A 21,413-nucleotide genomic window follows, 5' to 3' on the forward strand; every position below is an offset into this window, starting at 1 on the left:
ATAATGTCAAACATACAGATTGTGGTTCTAGAATCACCTCAACTATAGGAAGAGAGCTTAAGAAAAGCTATTCAAGAACTAGATTTTTGCTATCACTCCACTGGCACTCCTACTTATTGCCCTACTGACACTAACAAGATTCCTGATGTTATTGACTTTCTTATAACCCAAAAAAATATCCATAACAATTATGATTTTAGTTCAGATCACTCTGCTGTTATATTAAAACTAAGTGAAAAAATAATTAGAACATATTAATATACAATCAAGAGAACAATTAGATCTTGAGTTAGAAGGATTTATTAAAATCATACATTATTAAAATCAGAAACTGCATGGAACAATACAAAACGTCAAAGTACAAACCGACTGCAAATAGAATAATATTTCATATTTAAAAAAAATAATATACGAATAATATTTAAAAAAAAATTTAAATTTGTAATTAGTAATATTGTTATTTAATGGTATAAAAATAAATTATGGATTTTTTATTTTTATTTCAATCTTGTCTTTATAAATTTAAAACTCGTATTTCATATGAATATACATATGTACACCCATATCGGTAAAAACTGTATTTCATAAAGTATTAATCAGTATGTATCTTTATAAATTGCTTTATTTCTATATCACTACCTGATACTGTTTATCTACTGTACAATGTACATACATGAGCTGTATTGTACAAAACATGAACTTAATGTATAACTTTATTCAATTTTATTTCAGTTCGATGTTTTTGATACACTCGTTCGTTTACAATATTGTATTGCCTACACAACTCTTATTTCCATCTATTTATGAAGAAAAACGGAATATCTTGAGAAAAGCTCGAACTACTTCCGCTACTTCTTAAATAGATACATATGTATGTATATGTATGTAGGTAGTTTGCTAATTTCATGAAGTGAAAATTGAATTTAATTTCATAACATTATGTATATACATACATACATACATATTTGAAAGAAACCAATTTTTTAAGATTGTATAATATTATTTTATTTAATCCTTAATAATTAAAAATAATACATTAAAAACATTTGTTTTCATTTTCCTTTCTTAATCTTTGTACATATATCCAAAATCGAAGAAAAATTGAAACTTAAAAATTTTTTTGAATAAATTACCGTAAATGTTTACAAAGGAGAATTCGGCGGCTTCTTACTAAAATAAGGCGCTATATTTGGTGTTAGCACTGTATGACATATGTCGCAAACCCTTGCCATTTTTTGCCGCGGTCCAGAAGGAACTACTTTTGTTAAGCACTTTTCACAAAATATTTTGCCACAATGACGACAGTGTTGTTTCCTACATGTGACTGTGAATGTCACAGAGCAATTAGGGCATTTTTCAACATCATCATCATCTTGCCGACGAACTTGCGTATCTGCTTGACGTATACCTTCTAGGGTAATCTGAGCATTATAAAAAAAAAACATAAAAATATAATAATAGTAAGTAATAATAGGAGTCTGGCATAAAATTTGAAAAAACTTCAAAAAAAGAAAAATATTGTTAAATTGAAAGTTTGATAAAATGAGTAAAAAAAATTTATGTCCAAATGTGTTGTCACTGCCCTGGTATAATACCATCGCCTAGAAAGAGCAATTCTTATTTTTCTTTTTCGATTTGAACAAAAAATGTATAGTTTTTTTTAGAAAAAAAAAATTATAGAGGTTCAAGCGATACAGACCTTCTCATTGTCATTTAACAGAGTACTGAGTTAAATTAAGAAAAAAAAAATTAAAACAAATATAAATCGAATAATTTTCATTTTCATCCTTAAGCGCAACAATTAAATTCCTTTAATTGTTCATTTCTCTTATACTTAATATACGAAAATAAAAATTAACCAAGTAAAAACGTTTCAGTCGGTAGAAACCGATTGAATTATACCCTGCACCTTTCGTTATTATGTAGCAACTACTCGAGCCTGTGAAGTCATTCTATAGAAACTTCACGGATATGTCTGACCTATAATTGGACATCCGACTGCCAAGTTTCATGAATCTGACTTTATTCTTTTTCCAAATATTTAAAATAAGCTTTTAGATACTCGAACCTGTCAAGCAATTTAAACAAAATTTCAGAAATATATCTGATCTATAACTCGACACACAACTGCCAAGTTTCATGAATCTGACTTTATTATTTTTCCAAATATTTAAAATTAGCTTTTGGAGTTATATGGCAAGTACCTGAACCTGTCAAGCAATCCCATCAAAACTTCACAAATATATCTGGTCTATAATCGGACACACAACTGCGAAGTTTCACGAATCTGAATTTATTATTTTTTCAAATATTAAGAATAAGCTTTTAAACTTGTATGGGATCTACTCGAACCTGTCAAGCAATTCTACCAAAACTTCACAAATATATCTGACCTGTAATTCGACATACAACTGCCAAGTTTCATGAATCTGACTTTATTATTTTTCCAAATATTTAAAATTAGCTTTTGGAGTTATATGGCAAGTACCTGAACCTGTCAAGCAATCCCACCAAAACTTTAGAAATATGTCTGACCTACAATTGGACACACGACTGCCAAGTCTCATGAATCTGACTTTATTCTTTTTCCAAATATTTAAAATAAGCTTTTAGATACTCGAACCTGTCAAGCAATTTAAACAAAACTTCAGAAATATATCTGATCTATAACTCGACACACAACTGCCAAGTTTCATGAATCTGACTTTATTATTTTTTCAAATATTTAAAATTAGCTTCTGGAGTTGTATAGCAGGTACCTGAACCTGTCTAGCAATTCCTCTAAAACTTCAGAAATATATTTGACCTATAATTGGACACATGACTGTCAAGTTTCATGAATCTGACTTTATTATTTTGCCGAATATAAAAAATTTGCTGTTGGAGTTGTATGGCAGCCACCCGAACCGGTACTTCCCATTATAATTTTTAGAGCATGTTTAGAATATAATTGGACACATTTATACAAAATTTTATATTTATAACTTTATTAGTTTTTGAAATATTTAAAATAAACTCTTTGAGTTGTATGGCAGCTATCCGAACCCGTTGTCCGAATTACTCCAATACCAATAGGGTTCGTCCTTGGCACAAAAGAAAAAACTTGTGAAAGTTTGGTGTCGATTGCATTATTCGTTTTTGAGTTATCGTGCGATCGGACGGACGTACGGACGGACGGGCATTTCTAAATCGACGCAGAATTTTACGCTGATCAAGAATATATATATATGTTCATACCGCAGATGACTCCTTCAAGTAGTTACAAACTCCATACCAAAGTTAATATACCCTTCACGAAGTGCAGGGTATAAAAAGGAGATTTACTTCTTCAATAGTTGTTTTCAAACTAAACAAATAATTCTAATAGAAAATAAATTGACGAAACAGAAGTAGTTCAGAAAATTTTTAAAATGCGTTGACCTTATACTAACCAGGGCAGTGGTTTGGTTATACAAAAAAGTGAAAGTTTTGATTTTGAATCCAGCCAAAAATTTATTGTTGATCAAAGAAACTTTTTAGCAAAATAAAACTTCCTGACATAACCAAGTACATACAGTATGAATTTTGACAAATTTATGATTTTATAATTTTTCAAAAACGCTACATTTTACTTTAAAAAACTAAAACCCTTTGCGGTCCGTGCATTTTTTGCGTCTGTTGGTAGTCAACTCGAAGGACTTTTAAGAAATATTTTGTAATACGATACTTTGAAAAAAATGCTGCAATTTTTGGAAAAAATGATTTTTTATTAACTCGTATTAACTCAAAAACTTAGATAACTTAAATGTATCTAAAAATAAATTCAAATTCCAAATATTTAATTTGGTTGACATTTTTTTTATAACATAAACGGAAAAAAACTATTTTGATGAAGTTTTTGTAGAAGTGCATTAAACATCTCTAAATTATTTAAATATTGATTAATAATATTAAAATTTATTCGTACAATAGGGTAAATTAATTTAGCAGAATAATAATTTATTTCTTATAAACTTTTCTACTGAGATTACTCATGAAACAGTCGCCTACATGTAGACCGGGTTTTCTTGTATGTACATGTATCACAATGGATTAACTCAAATTGTGAAATAATTAACCGTTAAGATCGCAAATGCATACAAAACAACAAAGAACAGAGAGAGAACATGTCTAATTTTAAAAAAGTAACGGTATCAGCTATAAATTTATGTTTTGACTAGAAATTATTACAAAATAAAATATTGCCAGTTGAACTGGCCGTTGGAGTAGATCGTCTTTATTTGTTATACCAGCCAAACTGATAGTTGGAGTGCAAAGGGTTAAAAATGTAAGATTAAAAAAATGGTGACGTTATCATTTCCTCTTACTTTTGCTCAAAAATTATTATACCAGACGCTTTGCACAATAAAACAATATAAAGTTTTTAAAAATTTTCTTACACCAGACAGACTTAATATATAATACACACATGTGTAGATCACTTTCCCAAACCGTTGACCATTTGACCAACATCACACATCAATCACTTTCAAAGGCAAATAAAAATCATAGGAAGTGAAAGCTCAGACAGAAATTATGTGATGGCGCTGAGATGTCTTTTACCTTTTGAGAGCACACATGTTCCACTTTTTTCCAGCAATATTTAAAAAATGAGATAAAACATATGTATTTAAACCAGTCTTAATAAAAACAAAATTACCTAACGACTTTACTTTTAGCTCTCACTGAGAGCAAATGCAAACTATTTCAGACTATATTTTATAACTACTTGAAACTATAAGAAACTGTAAGGGTTTTTCTTTTACTTTGTTTCAAAAATGGCCATGTGTACCATTAATGCAAATTTTTTTAGTAAAAATTCTATTATTTTGTTCTTCTTGATATATTTTTCATTCCATTTTTTTTGTTCTTTTTTTTATTGAATATTTTAAATAATAGACAAAATAGTGAATAGATTAATAGATGAAGAGGGTGAAGGAGATCCAAACCTAGGAGATATTGGTGTGTGAAAAGTTAAGTCTGATTATGAGGAAAAAATATTTCATCAACTTCCAACAACTTCTACAATAAGTTATATCATTAAAGGGAAAAATTACTTTAGATAAAGCTCCCAAGTTCTCGAATGTCTTGGTAGATTAAAAATTTCTAAATTAGTGCTTCATTTTTCCGACCGAAAGATATAGCTAAAGACGTTACCACATCTCTAGAATCCTACGAAGTATTATTTGACAATATCACGATAGAACTCATAGTAAAGTAACTTCGATTATTACTTCCAGAAGTAAAAGAACCTTATCTGTCCGGTACAGAAGAGTCACGAAATTAAGTAAAAGAAAAAGGTGTAACTTTTGTGTTTACAAGTTAAAAAAAACGTTCATATACGTGTTGGAATTTATTGGCAAATAAGTGATTTCATTAACGACTACATTGCATACAATAAGAGAATTTATGTTATTATTCTCAATAAATTTTGCATTTTCCTTGGTAGGAAAGTGTAAATAAACTATTTTTAGAAACCTGTCGCCCTGTCTGCCCGGCTGAACCGATCTTCTTGAAATTTTATATGTGAGTTTGTTTTGGCTATGTCGCGGATTTATTAACTTTTTTGATATATCAGCCTTGGATTTTTTTGCGAGCCAATTTTAGATGTTTGCCTATATAAAGAGAAATAATTAGTCAATTTCATTGCGGTCGGTTATGTACTGATCACATTAAATTTTTTGAGATTGAAATACAAAGATATTAAAAAATAAAAAGTCTAATGTAAATTTAAGAAGAAGCGACAAAAGTGGTACAAGTTTGCCCTAAAAGCTCCTATAATATAAGTGTGCTCTCAAAAAATTAATTTTACTACGGAAATTTTAACCAAAACAAAAATCAGCTGGTCGTTGTTACAAATTTAAAAAATTAATTTTTTCCCGCTTTACTGTTAAAAAATCTGAGAGTAAATCTAATGAGAATAAAGTAATTTCTAATTTCTTAGATTTCGCCGTACATGTAATTTGTAACTAAAGATTGAAAATCACTTGCGCTAGCAACAAGAACTGAGGCACGTAACATTAGCCCCGATCTGTAGCGGAATTGATAACTTTGATAACTGATGTTTTCCAAAGAAGATGGCTACTTACCTGAAGGGATTGAGAAAGTTTTACGAAGTCTTTTTGCACATCTTCTCCCATTTTCAAATCTTCTTGCAGATTAATTATTTTACATTTCAAATCATCATTATTTCTTCTTAGTTTTTCCTAGAATTTCAATATTTTAGTAGAAGTTGCAAAAGCTTTACATTTCATAAGCTTTACATTTTCTCCTTGTAATTCAATAACTTGCACTCTTAATTCAGAAATACTTTTACTCATTTCTGATTCTTTTCTTTCAGCTTTTTCCTTTTTCGTCTCATAATCTTCACCTTGAAGTAGATATTCACGCAAACGATCACTAAAAAGCTTTTATAGTACTAAACGATCACTAAGCTTTTATAGTTCCGTATCATAGAACTGATTATGGAAAACACAAAAATGTTAGTAGAATGTTGAACCTGTGTAACAAGTTCAAGAGCATACTTCATCTCACTTTACCAAGAACGCTATAAAAAAACGCTTATTTTCTTGTAGATAATTCATCCTTTTTCTATATGATTCTAACTTAATTAATAATAATACATGTATTGTAATTTTAGAACATCTGTAGTCTTTTGTATTGTTTTTATTTTGTTTTTTTGGATTTAATATAGATTTTAATTTGCTGTAAGTCAAAATATGTGAATTGATATGTATTTTATATTGTAATAAGTTAGGGCTAAGCATGTAAAATTTTTTTTTTAGATTTATTATCTATATGTAGCGCTAAAACAGGTCAAAATGACCAACCATCTGCTTGTTTCTGTAATCCTAGCCTAATTAAATAACACTTGCTGAATCACATAATTGCTTTTCAACATTTTATCTGTTTCCTGTCAAATCAATTTCATATTATTTTAATATACACATAATATAGACTAATCAAGATTTATAACCAATCGTAAGGTCTCTTTCGTTTTAATTTTCTGGAACCATTTTCATCCCCTGTTAAACTGAGTTTTAATGCTTCAATGTTAGTATGTGATGCTAATTTTTCGTAATGTTTTACAGCGAATCTTTTTATTTCTTCTTGGACTGTTTTTATTTTGAGGTCTCGATGTACCATGGTGCTTTAACGATGTTTCTAAGTACTTTATTTTGAAACCTCTGGATGATATCTACATGACATTTACTAGCGCAACCCCAAAGTTGTATTCCATAAAGCCATATTGGTTTTAATATCTGGTTATAAGTTAAAAGTTTATTACCTATACTGAGTTAGGAGTAATAACCAATCAGCCATTGTAACTTTGCATATTTAATTTTTAATTCTGTTAATTTACTGTTAATGTGGTCTCTCAATAATAGCTTTTTGTCCAGTATCATACCGAGGTACTTGACTTTTCCTTTATTAGGTGTGATTTTACCGTTTAAATATATTGGTAAGTTCTGGCAATTTTGTTTGTTTGTAAAATTTATGTGTATTGACTTTTGTTCATTTATTTTTATTTTCCATTTATCTGTCCATTCTAAGATTTTGTTTTTGCATATTGTAAATTTTGTGTTGATGTATTTATATTTTCGTAATAACGTATTTTTGTTAATAACGCAGTGTTATCTGCAAATGTAGCCACTGTTACTTTATCGAAAGTTGGTAGATCATGAGTGTAAAGTAGGTACAAAAACGGTCCCAGGATACTTCCCTGCGGTACACCTGCCATTACTTCCATTAATTCAGAATATTGATCTTCAATTTTTACCCTAAATAATCTATCCCTTAGATACGATGATATGAAATCGACGTATGATGATAGTAAAAATTTTTTAATTTTGGTGATCAAGCCTGTGTGCCATACTCTGTCGAATGCTTGTGTCATGTTCAGAAAATTTTTTTCTTTTCCTCTAACGCATTTTTTATTATATTCGTAATACGATGGGTTTGTTCAATTGTTGAATGTTTCTCCCTAAAACCAAATTGATAGTTTGGTATTATGTCTTTATTTTCCACTATATTTTTTAGGTTCCTTAGAAACAATTTCTCAACTAGGTTCGATAGTATTGGTAATAATGAAATATTACCAATACATCGGCATGTGTTTTAACCTAAAACAGGTGTTAATGAGCTTTGTTAAAAATAATATACCTCTCCTTGATGGAAGGAGCACATAAGGAAAAAGAGATCTCAACTTGAGGAGGAATACAGAATGTTTCAATGGGAAGGCGTTCTAAGTTGAGAATATACAACAAAGTTTTGATATACCACCAAATATTTAAGCCAGTCTGGGCTTACGATATTCAACTGGGGGGCTGCGCTGCTCGGACTCACATTCAATGCAACGAACTCACGTGCACCGTTTGACACATTAATTATCCCTCAAAACATATATTCGCTGGACGAAATGTTTGAAGGGTATATGATGTGGCAACACTGGCTGCTTACATTATTGCTTGCACAAATGCAAAGAACATAAATACACTATAATAGATTATAAGAATACGTATTGAATAATGAAATGAATCAGTCTTGAAACAGAACTCAACTAAAAAGGTGTTTTAACTGCGTCTACACTTGCTGCTATAATCTGGTATGTCCGTCCCTAGTAAGTCCGTAATGATGATATACACAGAGATCTCAGGATCCAGAGTGTCAAAGACGAAATTGAAAAGCAAGCAGCCAATCATAAAATTTGTTTATGATTAATTATATGTTAACGTCGAGGCGACTCGTCTGGTTGACAATCAAAACTTTGTAAGGAAACTTTAACGTACGAGACCTCTCGAGTTAGCTTAATCTTTTTTATCTGGAACGTCATATACCTATTACGATGTTGTGGCAGATCAAAAACGAATGAAATTTTAAAAAAGTCAGTTAAAATTTTTAAAAAGTTTTAGTGGGTAAGGGGCCGACATTACTGTTCCTTCGTATAGCAGTGTCTTTCGAAATTTTTACCCTCGGCATGGCAAAAAAAAAATTTGTTTACAATATTTTGTTTCATAGCAAAGGCTTTAAATGTCAAGATGTTGTAAATAAAACCAAAAGGCAAAAAGAAAATGGAAAATATATTTCATTAAATCTTCCGCTCTTTATGTTATCTTTTGACAATTTGGAAGAGATAACCAAAATCTATAAAATAGAATAGCACATCAGAATAAAAATTGAAGCTCTTAGAAGCAGCAAGTCCATTCCGCAATGAAAAAGATTCTGCAATGCAAAAGATTCCGCAATATTTGTACACACAAAAGTTTTGCTAAAGAGAGCTGTTTAAAATGTAACCATACGACAGCAGAGTGCAACAAGAAAGATAATTTTCATCCTAAATGTGCGAACTGCAATGAGGCACACCCTGCTGATTATCGAGGCTGTTTGGTTGCAAAAGAATTGCAAAAAGATTAAAACAGAATAAAATCAAACAAAATCAAGTTAAATTTAGTGAGCTCCAAAAATAGCCAGAATAATAATACAAAGTGTTAAAGGAAGTATCATATTCGCAGGCGTTTTAAAGAAAAACAGAATATAAAAATTAATAAGGAACCTGAGAACAAAACCCCACAAATGAAAAGAACTGACGCAGACATTATGCAAGTGATGCATGGTATTGATTAGAATTGACGAGATCTCTAAAAATAGAAAATGGATAAATTATTAAAAATAGAAAATGGATAAACTGAGGTGCATTCAGGGACACCAAAGAAAATAAGAAAAGATGTATGTAAATGAAATTCATATAGTAACTTGAAATGCTAATGGTGTTCTTAATAAGAAACAAGAATTAAAGATTTTTCTCAAAACGAGAAATATAGATATTTCTTTGCTGTCGGAAGCTCATTTGACATATTATACGGGCCTTAAAAGAAAAGGTTATGACTGCTATAAAGCGGTACATCCCAGCAATCTAGCCAAGAAGAGGTAGTGCAATACTGGTAAAAGAAAGTATAGAACATAATGAAGAATTCAAGATAGAAACGGCTGAAATTCAGCTTATTTCGATAAAAATTAAATTTACCAAACAGGACTTTAGTGTCGGTGCTGTATACTATCCACCGAATTGCAGCATTAAGAAAAATTCTTTTAATGATCTCCTGTACAAACATGGACATACATACTTAATAGGAGGTGACAATAATGTCAAACATACAGATTGTGGTTCTAGAATCACCTCAACTATAGGAAGAGAGCTTAAGAAAAGCTATTCAAGAACTAGATTTTTGCTATCACTCCACTGGCACTCCTACTTATTGCCCTACTGACACTAACAAGATTCCTGATGTTATTGACTTTCTTATAACCCAAAAAAATATCCATAACAATTATGATTTTAGTTCAGATCACTCTGCTGTTATATTAAAACTAAGTGAAAAAATAATTAGAACATATTAATATACAATCAAGAGAACAATTAGATCTTGAGTTAGAAGGATTTATTAAAATCATACATTATTAAAATCAGAAACTGCATGGAACAATACAAAACGTCAAAGTACAAACCGACTGCAAATAGAATAATATTTCATATTTAAAAAAAATAATATACGAATAATATTTAAAAAAAAATTTAAATTTGTAATTAGTAATATTGTTATTTAATGGTATAAAAATAAATTATGGATTTTTTATTTTTATTTCAATCTTGTCTTTATAAATTTAAAACTCGTATTTCATATGAATATACATATGTACACCCATATCGGTAAAAACTGTATTTCATAAAGTATTAATCAGTATGTATCTTTATAAATTGCTTTATTTCTATATCACTACCTGATACTGTTTATCTACTGTACAATGTACATACATGAGCTGTATTGTACAAAACATGAACTTAATGTATAACTTTATTCAATTTTATTTCAGTTCGATGTTTTTGATACACTCGTTCGTTTACAATATTGTATTGCCTACACAACTCTTATTTCCATCTATTTATGAAGAAAAACGGAATATCTTGAGAAAAGCTCGAACTACTTCCGCTACTTCTTAAATAGATACATATGTATGTATATGTATGTAGGTAGTTTGCTAATTTCATGAAGTGAAAATTGAATTTAATTTCATAACATTATGTATATACATACATACATACATATTTGAAAGAAACCAATTTTTTAAGATTGTATAATATTATTTTATTTAATCCTTAATAATTAAAAATAATACATTAAAAACATTTGTTTTCATTTTCCTTTCTTAATCTTTGTACATATATCCAAAATCGAAGAAAAATTGAAACTTAAAAATTTTTTTGAATAAATTACCGTAAATGTTTACAAAGGAGAATTCGGCGGCTTCTTACTAAAATAAGGCGCTATATTTGGTGTTAGCACTGTATGACATATGTCGCAAACCCTTGCCATTTTTTGCCGCGGTCCAGAAGGAACTACTTTTGTTAAGCACTTTTCACAAAATATTTTGCCACAATGACGACAGTGTTGTTTCCTACATGTGACTGTGAATGTCACAGAGCAATTAGGGCATTTTTCAACATCATCATCATCTTGCCAACGAACTTGCGTATCTGCTTGACGTATACCTTCTAGGGTAATCTGAGCATTATAAAAAAAAAACATAAAAATATAATAATAGTAAGTAATAATAGGAGTCTGGCATAAAATTTGAAAAAACTTCAAAAAAAGAAAAATATTGTTAAATTGAAAGTTTGATAAAATGAGTAAAAAAAATTTATGTCCAAATGTGTTGTCACTGCCCTGGTATAATACCATCGCCTAGAAAGAGCAATTCTTATTTTTCTTTTTCGATTTGAACAAAAAATGTATAGTTTTTTTTAGAAAAAAAAAATTATAGAGGTTCAAGCGATACAGACCTTCTCATTGTCATTTAACAGAGTACTGAGTTAAATTAAGAAAAAAAAAATTAAAACAAATATAAATCGAATAATTTTCATTTTCATCCTTAAGCGCAACAATTAAATTCCTTTAATTGTTCATTTCTCTTATACTTAATATACGAAAATAAAAATTAACCAAGTAAAAACGTTTCAGTCGGTAGAAACCGATTGAATTATACCCTGCACCTTTCGTTATTATGTAGCAACTACTCGAGCCTGTGAAGTCATTCTATAGAAACTTCACGGATATGTCTGACCTATAATTGGACATCCGACTGCCAAGTTTCATGAATCTGACTTTATTCTTTTTCCAAATATTTAAAATAAGCTTTTAGATACTCGAACCTGTCAAGCAATTTAAACAAAACTTCAGAAATATATCTGATCTATAACTCGACACACAACTGCCAAGTTTCATGAATCTGACTTTATTATTTTTCCAAATATTTAAAATTAGCTTTTGGAGTTATATGGCAAGTACCTGAACCTGTCAAGCAATCCCATCAAAACTTCACAAATATATCTGGTCTATAATCGGACACACAACTGCGAAGTTTCACGAATCTGAATTTATTATTTTTTCAAATATTAAGAATAAGCTTTTAAACTTGTATGGGATCTACTCGAACCTGTCAAGCAATTCTACCAAAACTTCACAAATATATCTGACCTGTAATTCGACATACAACTGCCAAGTTTCATGAATCTGACTTTATTATTTTTCCAAATATTTAAAATTAGCTTTTGGAGTTATATGGCAAGTACCTGAACCTGTCAAGCAATCCCACCAAAACTTTAGAAATATGTCTGACCTACAATTGGACACACGACTGCCAAGTCTCATGAATCTGACTTTATTCTTTTTCCAAATATTTAAAATAAGCTTTTAGATACTCGAACCTGTCAAGCAATTTAAACAAAACTTCAGAAATATATCTGATCTATAACTCGACACACAACTGCCAAGTTTCATGAATCTGACTTTATTATTTTTTCAAATATTTAAAATTAGCTTCTGGAGTTGTATAGCAGGTACCTGAACCTGTCTAGCAATTCCTCTAAAACTTCAGAAATATATTTGACCTATAATTGGACACATGACTGTCAAGTTTCATGAATCTGACTTTATTATTTTGCCGAATATAAAAAATTTGCTGTTGGAGTTGTATGGCAGCCACCCGAACCGGTACTTCCCATTATAATTTTTAGAGCATGTTTAGAATATAATTGGACACATTTATACAAAATTTTATATTTATAACTTTATTAGTTTTTGAAATATTTAAAATAAACTCTTTGAGTTGTATGGCAGCTATCCGAACCCGTTGTCCGAATTACTCCAATACCAATAGGGTTCGTCCTTGGCACAAAAGAAAAAACTTGTGAAAGTTTGGTGTCGATTGCATTATTCGTTTTTGAGTTATCGTGCGATCGGACGGACGTACGGACGGACGGGCATTTCTAAATCGACGCAGAATTTTACGCTGATCAAGAATATATATATATGTTCATACCGCAGATGACTCCTTCAAGTAGTTACAAACTCCATACCAAAGTTAATATACCCTTCACGAAGTGCAGGGTATAAAAAGGAGATTTACTTCTTCAATAGTTGTTTTCAAACTAAACAAATAATTCTAATAGAAAATAAATTGACGAAACAGAAGTAGTTCAGAAAATTTTTAAAATGCGTTGACCTTATACTAACCAGGGCAGTGGTTTGGTTATACAAAAAAGTGAAAGTTTTGATTTTGAATCCAGCCAAAAATTTATTGTTGATCAAAGAAACTTTTTAGCAAAATAAAACTTCCTGACATAACCAAGTACATACAGTATGAATTTTGACAAATTTATGATTTTATAATTTTTCAAAAACGCTACATTTTACTTTAAAAAACTAAAACCCTTTGCGGTCCGTGCATTTTTTGCGTCTGTTGGTAGTCAACTCGAAGGACTTTTAAGAAATATTTTGTAATACGATACTTTGAAAAAAATGCTGCAATTTTTGGAAAAAATGATTTTTTATTAACTCGTATTAACTCAAAAACTTAGATAACTTAAATGTATCTAAAAATAAATTCAAATTCCAAATATTTAATTTGGTTGACATTTTTTTTATAACATAAACGGAAAAAAACTATTTTGATGAAGTTTTTGTAGAAGTGCATTAAACATCTCTAAATTATTTAAATATTGATTAATAATATTAAAATTTATTCGTACAATAGGGTAAATTAATTTAGCAGAATAATAATTTATTTCTTATAAACTTTTCTACTGAGATTACTCATGAAACAGTCGCCTACATGTAGACCGGGTTTTCTTGTATGTACATGTATCACAATGGATTAACTCAAATTGTGAAATAATTAACCGTTAAGATCGCAAATGCATACAAAACAACAAAGAACAGAGAGAGAACATGTCTAATTTTAAAAAAGTAACGGTATCAGCTATAAATTTATGTTTTGACTAGAAATTATTACAAAATAAAATATTGCCAGTTGAACTGGCCGTTGGAGTAGATCGTCTTTATTTGTTATACCAGCCAAACTGATAGTTGGAGTGCAAAGGGTTAAAAATGTAAGATTAAAAAAATGGTGACGTTATCATTTCCTCTTACTTTTGCTCAAAAATTATTATACCAGACGCTTTGCACAATAAAACAATATAAAGTTTTTAAAAATTTTCTTACACCAGACAGACTTAATATATAATACACACATGTGTAGATCACTTTCCCAAACCGTTGACCATTTGACCAACATCACACATCAATCACTTTCAAAGGCAAATAAAAATCATAGGAAGTGAAAGCTCAGACAGAAATCGTCGGCTGAGAAATAAAACAGTGTATAAAAAAAGGTATAGTTTTGAGTAAATCGCGTTTGAAGTTTTTTGCAAAATGAAAATGAAGTTTCGAATCTAAAATCTTCCGGTTGTCATCTTTGACTATCCTGAAAAGTTATGTTAAACATTTTTGGGGGAATAAATAGTTTATTTGCATAAATTTGATTAAATAAATTTTTGTAGATCTTAGAAAATTAGAGGTTTGAAATTTCTTGGTACTTCTTACACTATTTTATTTTTGGTAGAAATTGTATGAAGAAAGTTATACACTGTTTCATTTTAATTTTTTTGTATGGTATACACCATTTCATTTTTATTTATACGTTATTTTATTTTGTAAAAAATGAATATAATTTGAGAAACAAAATTAACATTACATACTTTAACTCAACGTATAAAAATATAAACAGGTATTTTTATCGATATTAATGTAACATGAAAAGTCGTAAACAAAAATAAGTAATATTAACATAAAAGATAATTCAAATGTACATTATTTCTACTTGAAAATTTGAAACTTAATTTTAAAAATTAATTATAGCTCTTCAATCTCGTCTTCTGAATAGCTTGGTTCGTTTAATTTAGATAAATTATTTTTAGATTAGGCTTTTTCTGCCAAGTTTTGATAAAATGCTACTGAATGTTTCTAACTAAGATTGATTGATCATGTTTTCATATTGCGCACATGAAACGAGTAATTAAATTTTGTATTAAAGATTCTTTTATAAGTATGCTAGCCAACTTTTATGTGTATTTTATAATGCTTAAGTTAATGTGTTGGCAGTTGCAAACTCCGTTGTAACTTTCTTTTGCTTTGAATTCTTTCTTTTTTAATTTTTTTTATTGCTTTTTTACATTTTCACTTGGATTAGTACTTTATAAAATTTTTTCGAGTAGTGTTTCCGCTGATGTAGATGTAATGGTTTCATTATCAAACGTTTAGTCTATAAAACATTCTGTAAGTTTTTCTGGTTCCGCTTCACCCGTTTCAGATGCTGAACTCTTGCTAGGTTCATAATTGTCATCAGAACCAGAAGAAAAGTCTGTAATAGAATTTTCTGGTGACTTCTCGAAAAATGTTACCACTTCTTCATCATAAAAATTTTTATTCCTTTTCTTTTTACGTAACACAACAAAATTATTTTAATTGTTGTGAGTATAAAATTTTGCCTTAAATTATTAATTATTTGCTTCACTTATTAAAAAAGTTATAACTTTAAGTTCTGTACTGATCAACAAAATCCAACAGAATACTTATTTCTTAAAAATATTTGTCTTATACATGAAGATGCATATAGAATTAAACACAATTAAACAAGTACAATGTACATATGTACGTTTGTTTTGTACGCTGTTTTATTGCATTGTTTGCCAGGGAAGACGATTCAAAATTCAAAATTAAAGTAGTGTATAAGACAATATGAAACAGTGTATCAAATTCTTACACCGTTTTACTTCTCAGTTTATTGCAAAAATTTTTTTTATTAAAATTTAAAAAGCGTGTAAAAGTAACATACACTTTTTTATTTGGTATTGAAATTAACAACTGAATGATAAATTTTCTACCAAAATAGTGTAAGAATTCATTACGTTATTTTAAATTTTGTAAAAAATTACGGTTTGGCAATAAAACAAAGTAAACGCATTTTACGCTATTTTGTTATTAATTAGTTTCTAAAAATGCTTTATACAATATTTTCGTTTTTATTTAAAAAGTATGTTAGAATGAAAAGATAGAGAAATATAAAGTAACTCAACTTATAGAATCGACTATGGAGAATCCAATGGTGATAAAATCGGATAACGACGTATAAATGTTATACGCTGTTTTCTTTCTCAGCCGACGAAATTATGTGATGGCGCTGAGATGTCTTTTACCTTTTGAGAGCACACATGTTCCACTTTTTTCCAGCAATATTTAAAAAATGAGATAAAACATATGTATTTAAACCAGTCTTAATAAAAACAAAATTACCTAACGACTTTACTTTTAGCTCTCACTGAGAGCAAATGCAAACTATTTCAGACTATATTTTATAACTACTTGAAACTATAAGAAACTGTAAGGGTTTTTCTTTTACTTTGTTTCAAAAATGGCCATGTGTACCATTAATGCAAATTTTTTTAGTAAAAATTCTATTATTTTGTTCTTCTTGATATATTTTTCATTCCATTTTTTTTGTTCTTTTTTTTATTGAATATTTTAAATAATAGACAAAATAGTGAATAGATTAATAGATGAAGAGGGTGAAGGAGATCCAAACCTAGGAGATATTGGTGTGTGAAAAGTTAAGTCTGATTATGAGGAAAAAATATTTCATCAACTTCCAACAACTTCTACAATAAGTTATATCATTAAAGGGAAAAATTACTTTAGATAAAGCTCCCAAGTTCTCGAATGTCTTGGTAGATTAAAAATTTCTAAATTAGTGCTTCATTTTTCCGACCGAAAGATATAGCTAAAGACGTTACCACATCTCTAGAATCCTACGAAGTATTATTTGACAATATCATGATAGAACTCATAGTAAAGTAACTTCGATTATTACTTCCAGAAGTAAAAGAACCTTATCTGTCCGGTACAGAAGAGTCACGAAATTAAGTAAAAGAAAAAGGTGTAACTTTTGTGTTTACAAGTTAAAAAAAACGTTCATATACGTGTTGGAATTTATTGGCAAATAAGTGATTTCATTAACGACTACATTGCATACAATAAGAGAATTTATGTTATTATTCTCAATAAATTTTGCATTTTCCTTGGTAGGAAAGTGTAAATAAACTATTTTTAGAAACCTGTCGCCCTGTCTGCCCGGCTGAACCGATCTTCTTGAAATTTTATATGTGAGTTTGTTTTGGCTATGTCGCGGATTTATTAACTTTTTTGATATATCAGCCTTGGATTTTTTTGCGAGCCAATTTTAGATGTTTGCCTATATAAAGAGAAATAATTAGTCAATTTCATTGCGGTCGGTTATGTACTGATCACATTAAATTTTTTGAGATTGAAATACAAAGATATTAAAAAATAAAAAGTCTAATGTAAATTTAAGAAGAAGCGACAAAAGTGGTACAAGTTTGCCCTAAAAGCTCCTATAATATAAGTGTGCTCTCAAAAAATTAATTTTACTACGGAAATTTTAACCAAAACAAAAATCAGCTGGTCGTTGTTACAAATTTAAAAAATTAATTTTTTCCCGCTTTACTGTTAAAAAATCTGAGAGTAAATCTAATGAGAATAAAGTAATTTCTAATTTCTTAGATTTCGCCGTACATGTAATTTGTAACTAAAGATTGAAAATCACTTGCGCTAGCAACAAGAACTGAGGCACGTAACATTAGCCCCGATCTGTAGCGGAATTGATAACTTTGATAACTGATGTTTTCCAAAGAAGATGGCTACTTACCTGAAGGGATTGAGAAAGTTTTACGAAGTCTTTTTGCACATCTTCTCCCATTTTCAAATCTTCTTGCAGATTAATTATTTTACATTTCAAATCATCATTATTTCTTCTTAGTTTTTCCTAGAATTTCAATATTTTAGTAGAAGTTGCAAAAGCTTTACATTTCATAAGCTTTACATTTTCTCCTTGTAATTCAATAACTTGCACTCTTAATTCAGAAATACTTTTACTCATTTCTGATTCTTTTCTTTCAGCTTTTTCCTTTTTCGTCTCATAATCTTCACCTTGAAGTAGATATTCACGCAAACGATCACTAAAAAGAGATTTGAAACTAATTTTATCATTATATTAACTAGACTTACTTTAAACATCTGATTTGTTTTTGTACTCTTATTTTTTCTTCTTCATTTTCTTGATTATTTAGCTTTAGTTGTTCTCTTAAAATATTGTTTTCATCAATAAAAGCAACATTTTTCTTTTTTTCAAACTCTACACCCACTCTCGCTTGTATCAAGTCACTTTGAAGACGAAGAATGTGTTCATGCAGCTCCTCAACATTATTGGGCAAGTTAATATTTTGATTTTCCAATTCTTCTGAGGTTGCCAAAAACCTTCCCGATAAGTAATCGTTATCATTCTGAAGTGCTTCCAGATGTTTGTTAATATTTTCACGATCTTCAGTAATACGGTATAGTTGTTTGGTAAATGTGCTTTTCATCTCAAAAAATTTTTCGGTAACGTTATGCAACTGTTTTTCAGTTCCGATAATTCGCTCGGTTAGTTTTATTACTTCTTCTCTATGAACTTCCCTCTTACCTTGCCACTGAATTTCTAGATCTTTACGAAGTGCAGCTTCTTTGGCCAATTCACTTTTATATTCAGCAAGTACTTTCTCAAGCTTGAATAGCGTTAGCTTATCATTTTTTTCAATCTGCTCTAGCATAGAAATATTTTTATCCTTTAAAATACAATTTTCACATCCAAACTGCATTGATGTTGATTTATCAACTTTGCGCACATAAATTTCTCCAGATTTTATTTCATCTGATGGGCTAAGTTTATTTTCTAATGCAATCTTTTTCTAAAATATTCAAATTTTTCTGAGAAACTTGCAATAAATTTTTTTTTATCAAACCTCATTTCTATTTCGGTAATATTGAAGTTCATCATCAGCTGTTCTTAATTTTTCTTTTAAAGCTTCAATTTCTTCTTCAAGAGAAATAACAAGAGATCTTAAGATTTGGGCATCTTCTTTAGCCTTAAAAAAATTATTTTACATTTTACATTGAAGGTGTTGCTTAAGTAAATTTACATATTTATTGGATTTTATAAACTCTTCTTCATTTTCTTCCTTGGTACTAATACTACTTATAGTGTTATCACCCACCAGTTTTTTTGTTAAAGATTTTACATGGCTTAGAACAGGTACTAGGCTTGATTGTTCCTATGAAATCATAAATTTGTAATTTTAAAATTTTTTATTATCTGAAATTACCTGGCGTTCAATTATTTCTCCTTTTAGACGTTCATTTTCAATTTTTAATCGGTTATATCCCTCAAGTAATTTTTCTAAGTCATTTTTGCAAATAGTCGATTCTTCAATAGTTTCTACAAAATCAATAAATAAGCATAACTTTGATATTTGTACTTTGCTAAACTTTCTTGATAAATGGTGATACAGCTCTTACCTGTTATGTACATATGTACATATATAAGAACTTCATTTTCTTCCAATTTACCTTGTACTATATGATGAAGAGAAGAAATTTCTTCTTGTGCCTTACGATCAATCAATGATATTTCATTATCTTTTCTACATTCAGCAACGAAAAACTGACTCCTCATCTCGTCAAGTTCCTGTTTTAACATTGAACATTCGGATTCTTTCTGCAAAAATATTTCTTTTAGCTTCGCCCTTTGAATATTAAACTCGTCGTGAATCTTTTTGTTTTCCGCCTGCAGTTGCTCTACCTTTTCTAATAAATCTAAAATTTACAATCAAATAAAACTTTTTTTCAGACATTAATTAAACAATAAAATTTACCCGCTTCTAATCTACTTGACATATCAAATGATTTTTTGTTGGTTCCTTCCCTAGCCTAAATATTTTGAAAATACTCTGATAGTTGCATGCCAGTTTTTATATAAACAAATTATAAAAGCCTAATTTTATTTTGAATGACTTAAACTGATACAGTATTACCGTGGATGTACAATAACATATGGACAGCTACTTTTGTGTAAATTAACATTACAAAAGATGTTCTGTGACTGTCAGCCGTGATGTGTAACGTAGAAAAAATATTTACCTAACATAAAGTGACCATGACTTCAATAATGCGCTTAAAACGTAAACTTTACAAAGTATCACATTCCAAAAAGTTTAGTTAAAGCTCTTGACATTGTACACTTTTATAATATAGTGTACGTATATAGATAAAAAATTTCTTAAGGGGAAATTATTTGGGACAAATCGTGAAAGGGAAAAATCGTGAAAGGGAAGAATCGTCTAGAAAAATGATGAATTATCTATAAGAAAATAAGAGTTTTTTTATAGAGTCCTATATGTTAATGTAGGATATGATTCCTTATTAATGTGAAATCAAGTATGTATGTTTTTGAACTTGTTACACAGATTCAATATTCTACTGACAGGTTCGTGTTTACAATAGTTAATTCTTTGAAAAGAACTACAAGAAAATCAGATTTAACATTGGAATTGACGACAATCTTTCTTAAAATATCGGGAGATATCAAATCAGATAAAGTGGGTAAATCAATCAATTTTAGCCTGTCTTCCTAAGGAGGAAGAAAAATAGGCTCCTCACAAAGAAGGTAATAAAGCCGACTTACTACTATTTTTATGAATATTGTAAGAAGGCGACCAAACTTGTGAGGCATATTCAAGATGGGGACGAACCAGAGACAAATATGGGGACTTGAAAATATAGGTGTCATTAAACTCTTGTCATTAAAACCTTTGACCAATGTTTAATAAATCCCAACATAGAGTTTGCCTTCTTAACTATATAACTTTAGCGATTGGCAAATGAAAGCTTATTATCAAAGCAAACCCCTAAGTCCATAATTGAATCAATCCTACTAAGAACTTGACCATTTAAAGTGTTATCTAACGTTGATTTTCAAGTTGTTAATATTGCACGATTTGCAAATGTTATCAAGATCACTCTGTAAGGAAACTGCGTTATTTACTGAACGAATCCTCTTGAAAATTTTCATATCATCAGCAGAAATTACAGCGATTATGAAGAGCAATGGAC

The 21,413-nt window shown here is 29.4% G+C and overlaps 2 protein-coding genes across 2 annotated transcripts; both read right to left on the reverse strand.

Moving 5' to 3' along the window:
- Positions 1-987: 987 nt before the first annotated feature.
- On the reverse strand, positions 988-6,547 carry LOC129614572 (RUN and FYVE domain-containing protein 2-like). Its single transcript, XM_055529264.1, has 4 exons — positions 6,518-6,547; positions 6,282-6,425; positions 6,108-6,224; positions 988-1,421 (listed from the first exon to the last, which is right to left on the reverse strand). The coding sequence occupies exons 1-4, from the start codon at positions 6,545-6,547 to the stop codon at positions 1,143-1,145; spliced, it is 570 nt and encodes a 189-aa protein (XP_055385239.1). The 3' UTR covers positions 988-1,142.
- A 4,598-nt stretch (positions 6,548-11,145) lies between these two features.
- LOC129614568 (early endosome antigen 1-like) lies at positions 11,146-20,417 on the reverse strand. The gene is made up of 9 exons (XM_055529261.1): positions 20,177-20,417; positions 19,872-20,117; positions 19,628-19,740; positions 19,445-19,576; positions 19,268-19,390; positions 18,495-19,213; positions 18,310-18,445; positions 18,136-18,252; positions 11,146-11,579 (listed from the first exon to the last, which is right to left on the reverse strand). Exons 1-9 carry the CDS (start codon positions 20,196-20,198, stop codon positions 11,301-11,303), a joined length of 1,887 nt encoding a protein of 628 aa, XP_055385236.1. The 5' UTR covers positions 20,199-20,417; the 3' UTR covers positions 11,146-11,300.
- Positions 20,418-21,413: the final 996 nt, after the last annotated feature.

Source organism: Condylostylus longicornis, unplaced genomic scaffold (assembly GCF_029603195.1).
Source record: "Condylostylus longicornis isolate FDR11 unplaced genomic scaffold, ASM2960319v2 ptg000112l, whole genome shotgun sequence".
NCBI lineage: Eukaryota > Metazoa > Arthropoda > Insecta > Diptera > Dolichopodidae > Condylostylus > Condylostylus longicornis.

Coding starts and splice junctions, on each gene's coding strand:
- LOC129614572 (XM_055529264.1), bottom strand. CDS start 6,547: ATGAAGTATGCTCTTGAACTTGTTACACAG. Junction 6,225..6,281: donor TTGAATTACAAGGAGAAAAT/GTAAAGCTTATG, acceptor TTGAAATTCTAG/GAAAAACTAAGAAGAAATAA. Junction 1,422..6,107: donor AACTTTCTCAATCCCTTCAG/GTAAGTAGCCAT, acceptor TATAATGCTCAG/ATTACCCTAGAAGGTATACG.
- LOC129614568 (XM_055529261.1), bottom strand. CDS start 20,198: ATGTCAAGTAGATTAGAAGCGG. Junction 19,577..19,627: donor GAGAAATAATTGAACGCCAG/GTAATTTCAGAT, acceptor ATGATTTCATAG/GAACAATCAAGCCTAGTACC. Junction 18,253..18,309: donor TTGAATTACAAGGAGAAAAT/GTAAAGCTTATG, acceptor TTGAAATTCTAG/GAAAAACTAAGAAGAAATAA.